This window comes from Populus trichocarpa, chromosome 4 (genome assembly GCF_000002775.5).
Source record: "Populus trichocarpa isolate Nisqually-1 chromosome 4, P.trichocarpa_v4.1, whole genome shotgun sequence".
NCBI classification, from domain to species: domain Eukaryota; kingdom Viridiplantae; phylum Streptophyta; class Magnoliopsida; order Malpighiales; family Salicaceae; genus Populus; species Populus trichocarpa.
In genome coordinates, this window is record NC_037288.2 from 999,528 (window position 1) to 1,018,065 (window position 18,538).

Genomic DNA, 18,538 nt, shown 5'->3' on the forward strand with positions numbered 1-18,538 from the left:
TATTTGTTTGTAAATTGTTGAAATTTTGTTTGAATTACACCGAATTAAATGTGTCGTTGTGATGAAATAAATAATTAATAGCTTATTTAAGTGTCTTGTTTAATTGTTATCAATTATATTTCGAAGTTGTGAGTAATTCTGTAAATTTATATATGTATAAATTTATATGTATGAACGTTGATAGTTGATAATTGATAATGAATATTTAACATAAGTGTTGTTTTAGTTTGTTGGATAATGTCGGGGAAAACCAATATTTTTGTTATGTTTTATAGAGGTTCAATAGAAGTCATGGATGATCGTTCATGGATGTATCGGAACTCACCCCAAGGATTGCGGAGGATGGATTATTGTAACGGTGTCCAGGGTTTTATTAATTTCGCAACATCTATTCCGAGGAATTTTACTGATGGCGGTATTAGGTGTCCATGCAGGAAGTGTAAAAATTTAAAGTTTCTGCATCAAGATGTTGTAACGATGCATCTTCTAACCAAAGGGTTCATGGAAGATTACCTGTGTTGGTATGCTCACGGAGAACTATTTGTTCCTGATGAGAGCATGGAAGAACAGGTGGTTGGGTCAACTTCTAGTGCTAGTAACATGCATGAAGTTGGAAATGAGAACAGTAATCCTTACAGGAATATGGTTATGGATGCAATGAGAATGAGTGAAGATAATGTCAGGGGATGTCCAATCGTAGAAGAAGAACCTAATGCAGATGCAGCAAGGTTTTTTGATCTGTTGAGAGATTCTGACGAACCATTATGGGATGGCTGCACGAACCACAGTAAATTATCAGTCGTAGCACAGGTGTTCACCATCAAGTCAGATCACGGGTTGAGTGAGGCCGGTTATGACAAGATTATTGAATGGGCGAGAAGCATTTTACCTGAAGGGAACAGGCTGAAAGAGAACTTCTATGCTGCCAAGTCCATGATGAAACCCCTCGGTTTAGGATACCAGAAAATTGATATATGCCCTAACTTCTGCATGTTATACTACCTTGAAAATGCCGAGATGACCGAGTGCATGACGTGCGGGCATTCCCGTTACAAACCCAGAACTGGTAGAGGGAAGACTCTCGTGGCATATAAAAAACTTAGATACTTCCTAATCACACCTAGACTGCAGAGGTTATTCATGTCACCAAGGACTGCTGAGCACATGACATGACACCAATCACACCATGCGGTTGATGGAGTGATGGTTCATCCTTCTGACGGTGAAGCCTGGAAACACTTTAACAGTATGCATCCTCCCTTTTCAGCTGAATCAAGGAACGTGCGTCTTGGGTTGTGTACAGACGGATTCAATCCATTCGGGTCATTTGCTGCTCCTTATTCTTGTTGGCCGGTCATACTGACGGTTTATAACTTGCCACCGGGGATGTGTATGAGGCCGGAGTTCATGTTTTTATCTATGGTCATACCAGGTCCGAGCAGTCCGGGGCGGAATATAGATGTTTGTCTTCGTCCGTTGATTGATGAGTTGATGCAGTTGTGGTCCTCTGGAGCTTTGACTTATGACATCTCGAGGAAATAAAATTTTGTTATGAGAGCGGCTTTGATGTGGACTATCAATGATTTCCCAGCTTATGGAATGGTTTCTGGTTGGAGCACGCATGGAAAGCTAGCATGTCCATATTGTATGGAGAACAACAAGGCATTCACGCTAACAAACGGGGGTAAAGCTTCTTTTTTTGACTGTCACCGTCGTTTCTTGCCACATAACCACAGGTACAGAAAGAACAGAAAGGATTTCTTTGTTGGCAGGGTTGAAAATGATGTTGCACCCCCGCGTCTTTCCGGTGAAGAATTGTTTGATGTTGTGTCAGAGTACGGTGAAATTGTGTTTGGTCTCCAATCAGGTAAGCAGAAGTTTCCTGGTTTTGGTTTGAACCATAATTGGGTGAAGCGAAGTATATTTTGGGAGCTTCCTTATTGGAAGACCAATCTTCTCCGCCATAACCTTGATGTCATGCACATTGAAAAGAACGTGTTTGAGAACATTTTCAACACCGTCATGGATGTGAAGGGGAAGACAAAGGACAACATCAAGGCTAGATTGGATGTAGCGTTGTTCTGTAACCGTAAAAATATGGAGTTGGTTTGTGATGGGTCACGGGTCGCAAAACCAAGAGCAAGTTTCGTGCTAGAGAAAAACGCACAACTACTAGTCTACAAATGGCTTAAGAGTCTGCGTTTCCCCGATGGACATGCCTCGAACATATCAAGGCTGGTTAATACGGAGGAATGCAGATTATATGGAATGAAGAGTCATGACTGCCATGTGTTTATGCAAATACTCATCCCATTAGCTTTTCATGATTTGTTGCCAAAGGGGATATGGGATGCACTAACGGAGATTAGTCATTTCTTCAGAGATATATGCTCCAGCAAGTTGAATGTTGATCACATTGAGAGGCTTGAAAATAATATCGTCGAGACAATATGCAAACTTGAGATGATATTCCCTCCATCATTTTTTGACTCAATGGAGCATTTACCTGTATATTTACCGTTTGAGGTAAAAGTTGGAGGACCGGTCCAGTACAGATGGATGTATCCATTCGAGAGGTTAGATATTACAGTTGCTATGACATTTATAATTAAATGTTTTTATTTTTATTTTAATGTTTTTAATTGATAATTTTTTATTAATATATATATATATATATATATATATATATATATATATGCAGGTACTTGTTCAATCTTAAAAAAAAGGTTAAGAACAAGGCGCATGTTGAGGCGTCAATATGTGAGGCGTATATTGTTGAGGAGATCTCAACATTTATTTCATACTATTTCGAACCTCATTTGAGAACGAGGATAAACCGTGTTCCACGACATGATGATGGTGGTGAAGTGCATTCAAGTGGGAACTTGTCAATATTCTCCAATCCTGGACGATCCACACCTAAAAATGCCGTGAGGGGAAGATATTTGTCTGAAATAGAGTTCAGACAAGCACACAATTATGTCCTATTTAACTGTGATGAGCTGAGACCTTTTATTAAGTAAGTAGATGTTCGACTTAAACTTTGTCAAGAGTGTACTATTTATGTTTTGTGATACCATACACTCATATACTTTGGAACAACCTTGCAGGCAACATCGACGATACTTACTGTCCAATAACTCACAGCTGACCGAATCCCAGATCTTTCAATTACAAGATGAACAATTTGCCACATGGTTTAGAACACATGTAAGTCCTAGCACAAACTCATTATCTCTTGCAATGTAATTAATTGTAGTCAATGTTACATAATATCCGTTTATTGATTATTGTTGTATTTAATTTACAAGCTAGGTTTATCAAATGGGAGGTAGTGCTGCTATTTCACTGTCTTTACTATGTCTGGGCCCTAAAAGAAAAGTCAAGTGCTATAATGGATATTTTGTCAATGGATATGTATTTCATACTGAAGAATACGGGCATGGAAGAAAGACATACAACAGCGGTGTTTGTATTAAGGGATCGACTTCTAGTGAGTTTGAAGTTGACTACTACGGTAGATTGGAAGAGGTCATCGAACTGCAATATCATAGCGAACAAAATAGAGTGTTTTTATTCAAATGTTATTGGTATGACACAACTGACAGAGGAATCAGAGTAGATCCTCACTATGGTCTCGTTGAAATCAATTCAAAAGCTAGACACCGCAACGTAAACGACGTCTTTGTTTTCGCAAAGCAATGCCAACAAGTTTATTACACATACACCCCTTCCTTTAGAAAGGACCGATCAAGAGTTGATTGGTTATCCGTTTTAAAAACAAAACCCAAGGGTCGTGTCGAGGTTGTTCAGGAAGAGAACGAAGACACAAGTGTGATAGATGAAGTCTTTCAAGCTAGTGAGTTGGTTGAACCATACCGAGTTGCTCCGTCGATTGACTTAGAAGAAAATTCAAATTTTCGCGTTTTCAACGATAGTCTTGTTGATGTTGACGCAGAGGAGTTGAATGTTGTTCTGAGCTCCACTAGTGGAAAAAAGAATGTTATTGAAGAAGATGATAACGAAATTGAAGAGTGCGATGAAGCTGATGATAACAATTCAATGGAGGACGAAGATGAAAATTCCGACTAACTAAACATGTTATAAAGCCTTATTTTTATAATGTAATAATTTGAAACATGAAATATTTATTCTTCTTTAAGGGTCAGCCTTTGTTATTGTGTTGTGTGTGTTTTTTAGTTTGCAATTCAAGATGTTTTGAGAGGGTTACATAAAAAACATAAGAAAAATTTACCTTTTCACCGACGGATATACTGACGGAATATAACCCGTCGGTATTTCACAGAGAGTTGCAAAAAAATTACGGGATTTTGCCACATTCACCGACGGATTTCCGACGGCGTTTCCGACGCTAATACCGACGGAATCACTGACGGGGTTGTCCGCACGCATGTCTGACACGTGTCCGTCTGCACGATTACCGACGGCATTACCGACGTCACATACCGACGGCATCACCGACGGCCCGCGCATGTCTGACACGTGTCCCGTCTGCACCATCACCGACGGCATTTCCGACGGATTGCCGACGGATCGAAAAGTTTGGCGGGATTTTCGAACTTTTTTGGTGCGCATTTCAATTAATTTCCGACGGAATTACCGACGGAAATTAATTGCACCGACAGCAATTAAGTTCCGTCGGTAATTCCGTCGGAATTTCCCTATATATACCGCCACCCCCACCCCCCCCCCCCGCACCGTCTCCTCCCTCTCCCCCTCTTCTCCTCCCTCTTCGCCTCCTCCCTTTCTCTTCTCCCCCTCTTCTCCCTTTCACTTCTCTTCTCCTCTTATCCCTTCCTCTTCTCCCTTTCTCTTCTCCTCTTCTCCCTTTCTCTTCTTCTCTCATTTAGTTTTAAAAGGTATGTATTTTTTTTTCTTTATCTTTGTATTTTTTTAATTTTACTTATGATTATTTTTTTTGGTGTTCTTTGTTTTGTATATTGTTTATAGATAAAATCTTAAATTCAACACATTATTAAGGTAAGCATTTTTTATTCTCAAATTTATTTTGAATTGATATAATGTTTTTTAATTTTGTGTGTTGTGGAGTGTTTTTTAGTTTTTTAATTTTATTTATTAATTTTAGTTTTTTAGTTTTTATATTATTGTTTGTATTGCTATAATTGTTATTGTTGAATTTATGTTAAAAATGTTAGTTTATAAATATAATTGTTATTGTTGATTTATTTTAAAAATGTTAATTTATATATATAGAATTGCATTTAATTATTAGTTTATCTTAATTTAGGATATTATTGTTTGTATTGCTATAATTGTTATTGTTGAATTTATGTTAAAAATGTTAGTTTATAAATATAATTGTTATTGTTGATTTATTTTAAAAATGTTAATTTATATATATAGAATTGCATTTAATTATTAGTTCATCTTAATTTAGGATATTATTGTTTGTATTGCTATAATTGTTATTGTTGAATTTATGTTAAAAATGTTAGTTTATAAATATAATTGTTATTGTTGATTTATTTTAAAAATGTTAATTTATATATATAGAATTGCATTTAATTATTAGTTTATCTTAATTTAGGATAAAATAATTAAATGAATGTTCATAGTTGTAATTCTATATGATGTTATTGAATAAAATGTTGTGTTGATGATGATGAGTTGGGTTGAGATCCAGGATGATTGGATCGGGATGTGAAATAAAATTGGAAGTGTAAAATGATTTTGTCGACAACTTGGGACCCCCCAGTACAGGGGAGACTCTGTCGAATTTTTTTTTTAAATAATCGAAGTTAATTATTCGTATACATGTGTGTAGATGCGTAGAATGAAATCTACAGCACGTCGTCAGAAGACGGTTGCAGCTAGTTCTTCTAGCAGCGAGGAGGACGTATCCTTAGGTGCTGATCACGGCGAGGAATCTACGCCAACTTGTGATGCTGCCTCTTCTAGCGCGGTTTCACAGCGCAGAAGCGGTGTGCCTTCACAGCGGGGTCAATTCACCCGCAAGTACCGGGCACAATGGAAGGATGACCTCTCAATGTAAGTTTGTTTAGGTTTTAGATTTTTTTTATATACTTATAACATAATTTATGAACAACTAATTAATATTAATTACTACTTTTATTTAATTTCAGGTTTACAAACATTGAGGCTGCAAGGGCTATAAAATTGGCGTTTAAATCGTCGATGGAGATTCCATTGTTTCAATGGAGCCAGGTTTCCAAACATCCTGAGTGGAAACCTAATATCGATGCATGGTTTAAGCGATTTCAGGTCGGTGTTAATTTTTAATTTCCAGCTTATTTTTAATAAATGATTTTTATAATTTTATATCTTGTACTATTTTTATTTTATATGAATTATTTATATACACAGAACAAATTTGAGTGGGATAGGGCGGACAACAATGTTGTGAGGAGGGTATGGGAGAATCACGCGGCAACTGGGTAACATCAAAAATAATCTTTATTTTTGTTTTATAATTTAATGTTTTAAATTCTAATTTGTTACTATGGAAGTAGGTTGCGTGATTTTTGGTATGACACCCAAAAAAAATCAAAAAGACATGCGAGGGATAACGGTCTTGAAGGATGGAATGAGGTGGCGGTTTGGCAGGAATTCAAACCGCCATTCATCTCGGGGGAAATATGGACGGCATATATTGAGCACGTGACCTCAGAGCGGTTCTCACGGCGCTCACAGTCTGGCGCCGACAACCGGAACCGACAAATTTATGGTTCGGTGACCACGCACACTGGCGGATCCGTCCCATTCAGCGCACATGCAAAGCGGATGGTAAGATTAATTTTATTGAAATATATCGTTAATTAATTTGTCGTTCCTTATAATATATTTAACTTTCAACCTATTTTTTCCTTACAGGCTGCGTCTCTTGGACGTGAACCGAGTCCAATGGAGCTGTTTCTAGAGACGCATGTGCGGAGTCAAGACCGCCAAAAAGGGGTGCAGCAGTTCATGGACAACCGTGCTTAGCACTTCGTGGTATGTTCGTTCATTCATTTTATTTTGTAAGTTATTATTTTCTTGAATTGCATCTTGAATTGCATTTGATGATTTTTTTACCGATGGAATTTTCAGGAGACCTATAATAGCCGGTTGAGGGAGAGATATGGGGACAATCCGTCGACCCATCCAGATTTCGATCCAGATTTGTGGATGGAGGCGGGATCGTCTGGTGGACCCGATAAAAACAGGGTCTACGGGCTCTCCAACACTACGGCTGACAACTTGCGTTCGACTCGTAGTGTCTCAACTGTTGGAAGCTCTCCATCAGTATCGAACACCCAGTCTGAGAAGTTCATTGCGTTGAAACAACAATATCAACAACTCTCGACGAATTATGATGAGCTCCGTCAAATAGTCATGGAGATGAGATCAAAGATGGGTGACGATACTTGTGCAGCTTCTTTTTGGCCGTTTGGTCCCGGGAACAACCAGCCTCCTCTTCCTCCGCCTCCTCCTCCAGCTCCGCCGCTATTCTAGTTTAATTTTGTTTTTTAAACACATTAAATTTGTAATGAATATTATTACTTTTACATTTTTAATGTTTAATGCATTTTTATTTGTTTATTAAGGTTTTTTACAATTAATAAATTATTTTTTTATATATTTCAAATACATACCGACGGATATACCGACGGATACTATCCGTCGGTATTTAACAGAGAGTTGCCGAACAATTACCATCCATGCCATCATTACCGACGGAATCACCGACGGCATTAACTTCCGACGGCATTACCGACGGATATTATCCGTCGGTATTACACAGAGAGTTGCAACAAAATTACAAGCCATGCCATAATTACCGACGGAAAATCCGTCGGTAATGCCGTCGGTAATTACCCTTAAAATTACCGACGGATTGCCCGTCGGTAATGTTCCCGCGGGGAATTTTTTTTTGGCGCGCGTATCCGTCTGTATTACCGTCAGTGTTTCCGTCGGTGGGTGGGTTTTTTTATTTGCGACAGATTTAGCGACGGAAATGGGATTTACCGATGACTGTTTTACCGACGGACGTGTTCCGTCAGTGAGTCCATCTGTATTGTTTTCACCGACGGATTGCATTGCTGTCACCGACGGAATTAATCCGTCGGTAAAACTGGATAATGTTGTAGTGAATTCTTGCATGATTCAATCATGACACATCTACAGATCTATCTCAGACTTGCCTATAACAAATCGCCATCATTAACACCACAATCTCTCTCTGAAATGATTTTGTTAATCTTTAATGCAGAATTTTTTAGTTTTCATGGTTTTTCTACCGAGATTGAAAAATTCAAGGTTTCTGTGTACTGCAATACTGGTCTTTTTTAGGACAAGAATTTAAGCTATGCATAGTTGCTCATTCCCCCTCTCATTTTTTAACACAAAAAATGAAAAGAAACTTTTGGTTAAAACTTATAATCCGTAATGAATTAATATATCTTTGATATGGTTATTTAAAAGCTTATAATTAAGAGGGTTAAAGATAAGATAATAACCTAATGTATTTAGACTTTGCAAGATGCCAACTTTAGATGACAATGACATGTGTCTGACTTACTTTTAAACCTAATATTTTTAAGTTCAGCTATGCATTGAGCTCAAGTACACGTGAGCCTGACGAGATATTATACAGAACCTTCTTGAGTTCAACTATGTGCTGAGTTCAAATACACGTGGTTCTGACAAGATGTCAGATTCAATGTCCTTGAGTTCAACTATGTATTAAGCTCAAGTATATGTAGGTCTGACCAAATGCTAGATCCAACATCCTTGGATTCAGCTATGTACCAAGCTCAAAGTCATATGAGTTTGACAATATGTTACACCCAAACATCATTGAGTTCAGTTAGACACAAAGGCATATGGGTCCGACAATGTGACAGACCCAAACATCCTTGGGTTTAGCTACCACTAAGTCCAAATGTGTGAGTTTGACAAGGTGTTAAGCTTAAACATTATTGGGTTCAACTACGAGCTGAATCCAAGTCTATATGAATCTAGCAAGGTGTCATATCCAATTATCTTGAGTTTAGCTATGTGTTGAATCCAAATACATGTAGGTCAGGCATGATGTCAGGCCCAATTGCCTTGGACTGAATTATGTATTGAGCCCAAATGTATGTGGGTCTCACAAGATGTCAGACCCAACTACCTTGAGTTCAGCTACGCGCTGAGCCTAAATGCATATGAGTCTGATAAGGTGTTAGACCCATCAGCCTTGGGTTTGGAATCATTTCAAACACAATACATATTAAGTTGATAATCTTTTTAGGCTTCATGTTGGGTCACATGGATTTATTTGTTGATTCTCATGTCTTTTAATATAAAATATTAAAAGTCAAGAATGATCATCTCCCTACATCCCTAGGTACATAAAAGTCTCCATAGGGTCTACCATCTTTCCATCAACATTAATTTTGTGTAAGGAATATCTATAATTAATTAATGTTGTGTAAGAGATATTTATTTTCTCATTAATGATATAAAAAAAAAATAATGCTCCAACCCCTCTATTCAAGCAACATGACAAAGTTCATAGGCTATATATATCATCTGAACTACTTAGGTAAATAATTCACACATTTTCTATTCTCTATTCATACTCTTATTTTACAGAGCATTTATCATACATAACTAAGAATGATCATCTCCCTACATCCCTAGGTACATAAAAGTCTCCATAGGGTCTACCATCTTTCCATCAACATTAATTTTGTGTAAGGAATATCTATAATTAATTAATGTTGTGTAAGAGATATTTATTTTCTCATTAATGATATAAAAAAAAAATAATGCTCCAACCCCTCTATTCAAGCAACATGACAAAGTTCATAGGCTATATATATCATCTGAACTACTTAGGTAAATAATTCACACATTTTCTATTCTCTATTCATACTCTTATTTTACAGAGCATTTATCATACATAACTAAGAACAAATACTATTATTCTTAAGAATGTAAAGTTCATCCTCTTATTTATTGTAATACCTTATTAAAAGTCACTTATTTTATTATTGGAGGATCCCTAAATCCCACAAAAAAAATTGTTTTGTAGATGCTGAATCTTTTAATTATCACCAATCATTAACTTCTTAAATTCTGAAGAAGAAAACACTAACATGAATGTTCGATCACTCTTTATCTAAACACTCAAAAAATCATCATTTCTAAGCATATTGAATTTTAAAATATTATCAACATGTTTCCAAGAAGTGTCGAATACCCATCACAAACTATGAAAATTTCATTCCTTAATTTTCCATGTTAAAAAAGGTTCTTTTTTGGTTTTTTTTTTTTTCATGTTTAGGGGGTGTTTGAGAGTTTGGTAGCAGTTGTTTTTCAAAGTACTTTTCGCTCGAAAATATATTAAAATAATATATTTTTTTATTTAAAAAAAATTATTTCTGACATCAGCACATCAAAATGAGTTAAAAACACACAAAAAAAAATAATTTAAAGCAAAGAAAAATATAATTTTTTAAAAAAAATTTCAAAAAATTTTTAAAATACAAAAATAAACGAGATTATAAGCTTTTTAAAACATTATAATTCAAAACGTTGAAAATATCATACGTTACTTGTTAAATGCAGAGTCAGTCCTCTCCCAGGTTCCACAATTACCTTTCTTCTTGCACTTTATTCTTTTCTCGAAGTGGAAAACGAAAGGATATATAAATTTAAGTAATTTACAAACACACTCACGTAAAAATTAACTAAAAAAGGCTGGTATATAGACTATACGACTAGAAAATTAGGAGGCAATTATCTCCTTGTTCAATATATTTGGATTTCATGCGGTTTTTTTTTTCAAATTATTTTTTACTTGAAATAATATCAAATTAATATTTTTTATATAGTTTTAAATGATTTTAATATACTGATAAAAAATTATTTTTAATATATTTTTAAATTAAAAACTCTTTTATAAAAACAAAATGCATCTTATTAACAAATACACTCAGACACTATAGATGGTAACTCTTAAGTATTATATCTGCATTCGTTATACTATTCTAGATTTGTCTCGATAGAATTACACAGAGGAGGTCTCTCTTGAGTTACGAATGGGTGCTGCCTTGATTATAAAAGGTCTTCTCAACAGGTCCTGCGAGTTTGTACCTTACCAGGAGTATAGAAAAATAAAAGATGAAAATGTGGAAGTTATGGGCCAAAACCATACCAGCATGATAACAAACACTATTTATATAGTCAATTTATTTTTATTAAAGTAGACTGCCGAGTTGAAATGACACTTTTCAAAATAAAAAAACTCCACTTCAGCAATGTATTTTTGCTTATGTTTGTCTTAAATTATGGCTTTTAATAAAAAAGAAATATTGAACTCTATATTATGTAGGTATAATATTATTAAACTTGACTTGAGTAGACAGATGATAGTTCCTATCCGAGTTGGATTTAAAATTAAACTATGTGAGATTTAATTTGATGTGTCTCAACTAACTCAATCAAAACCCGGTTTGAGTTTTTAATTTTTTTTTAAATGATGTCATTTTTACTTTTAAAAAAAAAAACAAATCTTGAAACGATAATGATTGGGTTGGCCGAGTTCAACCTAAGTTAATTCATCTAATTTGTAACCCGAGTCTTAGATTGAGTTATAAACCAGGTCATGAACTGAGTTGAGTTTAATATTTTTATATCGGTATATCATGAATGTTTGTTGACGACTTGGATTTGGCAATATTGGGACTATCTTAGTTTTCAATTTAGTTTCTGTCATGATTTATGTAAGTCTCAATATTATCCATGCCTTGCATTTTCTATGTTATTAAGTGAAATCTATATATTTGCTTGCTTGTTGCAGACCTGTCCTTAAACTTGTTTAAATTCTTTTTATTAACATCATTTTTTTCTTCCTATTTGGTGTGAGTTTACCATTCATGGAGGTAGAGAATGACACTGGGTACCTTTTTTTTCAAAAAAATATTTGGATGCTTTGCCCACCATAGAGGTGGCTTGTTAATTTGGATTTAATTGTAATAAGTAGAAGTTTAGGGTGTGGTTTTGGTGCTTTGATAATCTTAGAGACTATTTTATATTCTTATGTAAAGTCTATCTTGTGCAGGTTGGACCAAGCATAAAAAGGACCATATATTTTGCTATTTCTTAAGTTTATTTGATATTTGTGCTTGGGAGATTCTACAGCTCAAGGCCCATTTCCAATTTTTAATGGCGCCGCCAGGTACAAAGTAATAATAGCTTTGACATTTAATAGCCAACTAAGCATTGAAGAATTCTCCCGATAATAGCTTAAAGAAATATTTTTAATAACGTGGTATTGAATTTAGTTAATAACATTGGAAGCATTTTTTTTTTTTTTCATAACATTGAAAGGAGTTAATTAGAAGATGAAATATATAGAATTCCTCCTTTGCACTAAAAAAAACAAAAAAAAACATACAATCTTGCTGGATCGGACTTTGCTATTTAGCACTTAATTTATAAACCCTTTATTTTTGTATTTCTAAAACGTTTTTTATATATATAAAAAAATTTCTTTACTTTAAAATTAAATCTTAAAAAAAAAAAAAATATTATTTTAATACCAATTCAATTCCTAGCACACGTGAAGAGCGAATCCGATATCAAACTAAACAGTCGCGATTTTTGATAATATATAAGTAGGGTTCAGGTCCTAGCTAGCAACAAGATTTTCTGCTAGCAATAACAGAAACATCCTGTTTGTTTTCTTCTTTTTTTGGATGAAATCCTGTTTGTTTTCTTTCTGTTCCTACAACAAAGTAAACATATTCAATGGTTATTTGTATACAAACAATCCGACAACCAAGCAACCTCAGTCTTTTTTTTTTAATTGATAATTAATTAGTACTGTCATGTATCTATTTGCCAGATATAATGTATCTATTTGCTAGAAACTATACTATTATTAGAAATTTGTAATCATGTATCTATTTGCTAGAAACTATAACATACCCCTTAGATGCATACTTGAAGATCTCTAACATATATATACCATCTTCATAAGGTCGAATTCAAGAGACTCGACAGTCATTATCGGCGACAATTCTCAGCCATCGACAGGCCGGGGGATAACACCAAGCCCTTTGCCAGATATAATGCGTAATACTACTCCTAGAAGACGTTCGGCACCATTTGTGGCTGGACTCGTAGGTGGCGGTCGTCTCATCATTTCGAAATTGTGGCGCAAGTCTAAAACTACCAAGGAGGATGTGGAAGTTCTAGCAGAAATGCCTACTAGGTTTCCGTATGAAGATCTACGTGTTGCGACTGATGATTTCGCGGAAAGAATTGGAAGAGGAGGCTACGGATCTGTGTTCAAAGGAGTACTCGCTGATGGAACAAGAGTTGCTGTGAAGTGTTTGGATAAACTAGACAAAGGAAAGAAGGCAGTTTTAACAGAAGTCGAGACAATTGGAAACCTGCAACACTCTAACTTATTGAGGTTGATAGGATTTTGTTCAGAGAAATCATACAAGGTTTTAGTATATGAGTACATGAGTAATGGATCGTTAGATACTTGGATTTTTCAGAATGATCAAAGACCTTTCCTTGATTGGCAGACGCGAAAGAAGATTATACTTGACATTGCGAAAGGGCTTGCTCATCTCCATGAAGAATGTCGACAGACCATAATTCATTTCGATATAAAGCCGCAGAACATTCTGTTGGGTCCAAATTTCAATGCCAAAATCTCTGATTTTGGGTTATCTAAGGTCATCGATGAAGGAACGAGACAAGTACAAGTTTCAATGAGAGGAACCCCTGGATATATTGCTCCAGAATTGTGTAAGCTACCACCAGGACGTATCACGGAAAAAATTGACATATACAGCTTTGGAATTGTTCTCCTGGAAATAGTTTGTGCACGAAAAAACGTAGATCACTCGCTGCCAGAATCTGACTTCCATTTAGTTAGAATGCTGCAGAATAAAGCTGAAGAAGACAGACTAATAGACATTGTGGAAAATGTAGATGAATGCATGCAGAGTGATAAGGAGGAAATGCTTAGAATGATAAAGATTGGTGCTTGGTGCTTGCAGGATGACCCAGAAAGAAGGCCTCTCATGTCAACGGTTGTGAAGATATTGGATGGTGTAATGGAGGTAGATACAAACTTGGTGTATGTGTTCTCACATTCACTAATAGCTTCTCCCATTGCTAATCACCACATTTCTTCGGCACAGCTGCCAGCATCTGTTCTTTCTAATCCCAGATAATGGCATTGTAAATCTCTTTCTTTCTTTTTTTCTTAAAGAAAATTCATCAAGCTTGTTTCATAATTTGTACTACTTGTCCATTATAAAATTCATCTTAATTAAGCTAAGAAAAACTATCATCTTAGTATTGTTAATTTTTTTTTCCTAGTAAACTTCATTGAGACATTCAAGTGATGTTTGGTAACCGAGAAAAAAGAATTAATAATAGGAACAAGAGAAAAAGTTTCATTTCGACTTTATTTATGTTGAATTGATTTTTTAACTTGCGCGAAGCCGTGGTTTGTTCATTTTTTTCAGTTTTTTTTTTTATGAATAATAATTGAAACACTTTTAAAATATTTAAATAATAATATATTGAATAACACATATTTTTCATTTAATATTGAAAATGCAACATATTGAATCGATCAGAAGCAATAATAATTAACCTATAAAATTTATGATTTTGGGTGTGAGATCATGATAAAACCATGGAACCTACGTACAGAGTAGAGAAACTAAAATTTTCAATTATAATTAAACAAATATAAAAAAAACTAATAAAAAAAACAAAAAAGGTAACCAAAGTAAACTTATATTGGTCTTCGGCTCAACACCGCGGGTCCAGCCAAAGGTTTTTGGACGTAAGATGAACAAAGTTAAGGCGATGCTAGGATTTCTAAAGAAATAAAAGAAATTCAAGATTCAGGTCATTGAGTCGATTGGGTTGAATAATTTTTTAATACCATAAAAAAGACAACTTAGTTTAATAATATTAAAAACCAAGTAAACTCGGACAAATCTCCTATACCTAGCTTAATATTTCAAAATCATAACTCGTGCAATCTCAAACTCGTGCTCAATTAAAAAGCTTAATTTCCAACCAAAAAAGATACGCTCATAAAAATAATGTCAACTTGTGAAATATGGAATCACAATTTTCAACTAATCAAATGTTGAAAGATAAAATTGAAAGAAAAAAAGTAATCATACAAAATGATGAAAAAAAATAGCAATTATAAGCTAAAAAAAGACTTGCGCCCACTCGGATCAACCCATCAAATCCACAGGTCAGGTAACTCGATACAAACAAAAATGAAGAAAATCATGAAATTTAATTTAAAAAAAAACATCGTTAGCTTATAAAATTCGTTACCAAGGCCATTAATTTGACTTAAAACACCAAATATGAAAAAATCATGAAACTCAATTCTCAGCAAATCAAATATTTAAAGATGAAATTAAAAAAAAAATCAACCATGCAAAAGGATCCAAAAGAAAAAAGAGTAATTAAAAGCAAAAAAAAAAGGAGAAAGATGTGAGCCCACTTAAATTAATCTGCCAAACCCATAGGTCAGGTCATGAGAACAATATAACCTAATAGAAAGGAAAATGAAGAAACTATAAGACCTATTTTTTTTAAAAAAAAAAATCAATGTCGAGTAATGAGATAAAAAAATTAAGTTTTTTTAAAAAAGATACTAATATGTGTTAGATTATAAAACTCGTATCCCATGTTAGCTCATAAATCAAATGTCAAATGATAAAATTGAAAAAAAATAATTATACAAAATGTTCGAAAGAAAAAAATTACAATCAAAATAATGAGGATCAAATAAAAAAAAACCAAATGATGAAATGAAAAGAAAAATTGACTTCATAAAATAATTAAAAGAAGAAACCATCAAAACACTGATGACTGAATTAAAAAAAATTACTTTTTTTTTATCAAATGATAAAATTAAAAACAATCGAAAGTTTATAAAATGGGTAAGTAAAAAATTTAAGAAATAAAAAGAATCAAGACCAAAATTTAAGAAACAAGAAAATAATAAATTTAGATTAAATGATGAAATTGAAAACTTGTTAATAGGCCAAGGATAAAAGTTACAAATCTAAAGAATGAGGATCGATAATAAAAAAAAAAACGCAACAAAGGGATTACCTTGAATTTTTAAATGATTAGTGTGAATTTCAAGGGTGGAGATAGAAAAGAGAAAAAAAAAATTTCTCGCGACCATCCGCCGAGAAACAACCAACATGCATCGTAGCTTAAGGAAGAGGATGTCGTGAGTAATCCAATGACATTACAAATTGAAGTTTTTAACTGCTAGAATCATTCACATGTGCCACTTAAAGACGATGGAGAAGCTGACACTTGCAACAAACACGTCAACAACTTTTCTCATTTTCATTTTGTTTTATTTATCAAATTACAACATTGTCCTTAAGACCAAATAATTACTATGAAAAAACCTTTATGAAATTACACAAAAGCCCATGAAGCCATTCATTGAGAATTTTGATTCTAAAGACAATTGTGCCATTTCACTATATTTATAAAAGTAAAAACCAAAAATACCCCTTGACAATAGGCAAGTGTTTTTATTTTTTTGCTTTTAAGGGTATGCAAGTAATTTAACTGTGCAAAAAAATTAGAAAAAGACCGAGCTGCCTCTTACAATTTCAGATCAACAAGTTTTTTCACCTCTTACAAACAAAAAATGACAAATGGATCCTATGAAAAAAATCATTTTACCCTACGCGACTAACTTAATTAATTTTTTTTATCAAAGGTAAAAATATCAATTCACAATTACAATCCACGATGAATCAAGGCATGTATATAGTAGTTTTCTCACATGTTTTAAGTTTTTGTAATTAAAAGATATTAAAATAAGAATAAATACGAGTGTAAAAATTAAAATTAAAATTAAAATTAATATAGTTTTATTTCTATAACGGAAATGCAAATTGTTTTAAAACAAATGTCATATTATTACCAATTTTATAATAATTCATTTTTTTCTGATTTTCATTTTAGTCTTATAATGTTTAGAAAAAAGTTGTTTTGATCTTTTTACTTAATTTTTTATAAGAAAGTTCTCAATTGGAAACTATTTGGTCCTTATATTATGTGCAAACTTTACTCCTTATTTGGTCTTAAGGACAATTAGACTCTGACACTCTATTTGTGTTTGTAAACATATTAAAACAATAGTTCTGTATTTTTATTCCTCTCATCTTCATTTTTTTTTTCAAATATATATAAAAGGAGAGAAAAAAAATAGGTTCCAACATTATGAAGGCAAACATTTCTTCAATTTGGAGAGAAACGGGGTGAAAAGTTTGCTTCGAATTATTAGGAGTTTTGCCCTTGATTTTATTTTAAAATCTTACCTAAAGAAATAGTAAAGGATATCAATGTAGTTTTCTTCTAATATATATTCCTTTTCTTTTCCTTTCCTTCCCTTTCCTTCTCAGTAGAAATAAATATTCAGAACTTATTTTGATTCCTCCCATCTTCCTGTCTTTCAAATACAAGGAGAGAAAATCATGATCTTTTCTATCATGAAAAGAAAAGGAAAAAAAAAACAACATAAATATAAATCAATTAATAAAAATCCAAGAGGCTCTAAAAATCTCTATAAATAAAATATCTCACCTTATATACTTATATACAGGAGAAGAATTTGTTTAGAAATATATAAAAAAATTTAAGATAAGTTTTTCAATAAAAAAACTCTTTCAAACTCAAATATTTTTTATCTACACTTCAAGTTAAATAAAGCATAAACATTTCGTTCTTCAACAAAACATAAAATAAAAATATATGTATATTAATTTGTTTAATTTCTGTTACTAAAATAAAATTCAACTGGACACGCATTAATTACAGATCATGCAATAATGTGTACCAATTTTCCATAAGCAAAGGAACAGAACTATAAAATGTGTAGAGGCTTGTATTAGTATTTGCAGCCGCCGCTCTGTAAAAGTACAGACGCAGTCCAATTTTCTACAATTGTTATGTATTTGTACACCCAATCCAAAGACCAAATTAAGCAATCAAGTTGACCCAGCACAATCCAGGTCACTATTTCATTCCTGCTTTTTTTCTCTTTTCCAAAACAACAAAGCAAACGTATTTAATTGTTGTGTGTACACAAACAATCCGACAACAATTCAATATCCTCACTTTTATTTTATTTTTAATTTATTCCTACCTATTATAAAATAAATATAATAATATTAGAAAAACTTAATCATGCATCAATAAGCTAGGAACTAGAACATTAAGCAGTTCTGTTCCTCTGCATATCAGAGATCTTTGTCCACGGTTCTAATAAAATAAAAAAACTTCAATTAAAAACTGTTGACTTTAAGGAAAACACCACTTTTATATCTTATCAGGTTAAAAATCTATACATTTTAGTATAAAAATATAAAAATTAAAATAATTTATTTTTTTATTTAATATTTAAAATATGTCTTTATATATAAGTTTATAATTCCAGATATTAAAAAAAATAAAATAAAAATACTTTTGATAT

The 18,538-nt window shown here is 33.3% G+C and overlaps 2 protein-coding genes across 4 annotated transcripts in view; both read left to right on the forward strand.

The window, feature by feature from the left end:
* The window catches only part of LOC18103610 (PR5-like receptor kinase), a 32,500-nt gene that overhangs the window by 9,718 nt on the left and 4,244 nt on the right, over positions 1–18,538 (forward strand). The window lies entirely within an intron of this gene.
* LOC18103609 (G-type lectin S-receptor-like serine/threonine-protein kinase SD2-5) lies at positions 13,077–14,292 on the forward strand. The gene has a single exon (XM_006376543.3). It carries the CDS (start codon positions 13,104–13,106, stop codon positions 14,223–14,225), a length of 1,122 nt encoding a protein of 373 aa, XP_006376605.2. The 5' UTR covers positions 13,077–13,103; the 3' UTR covers positions 14,226–14,292.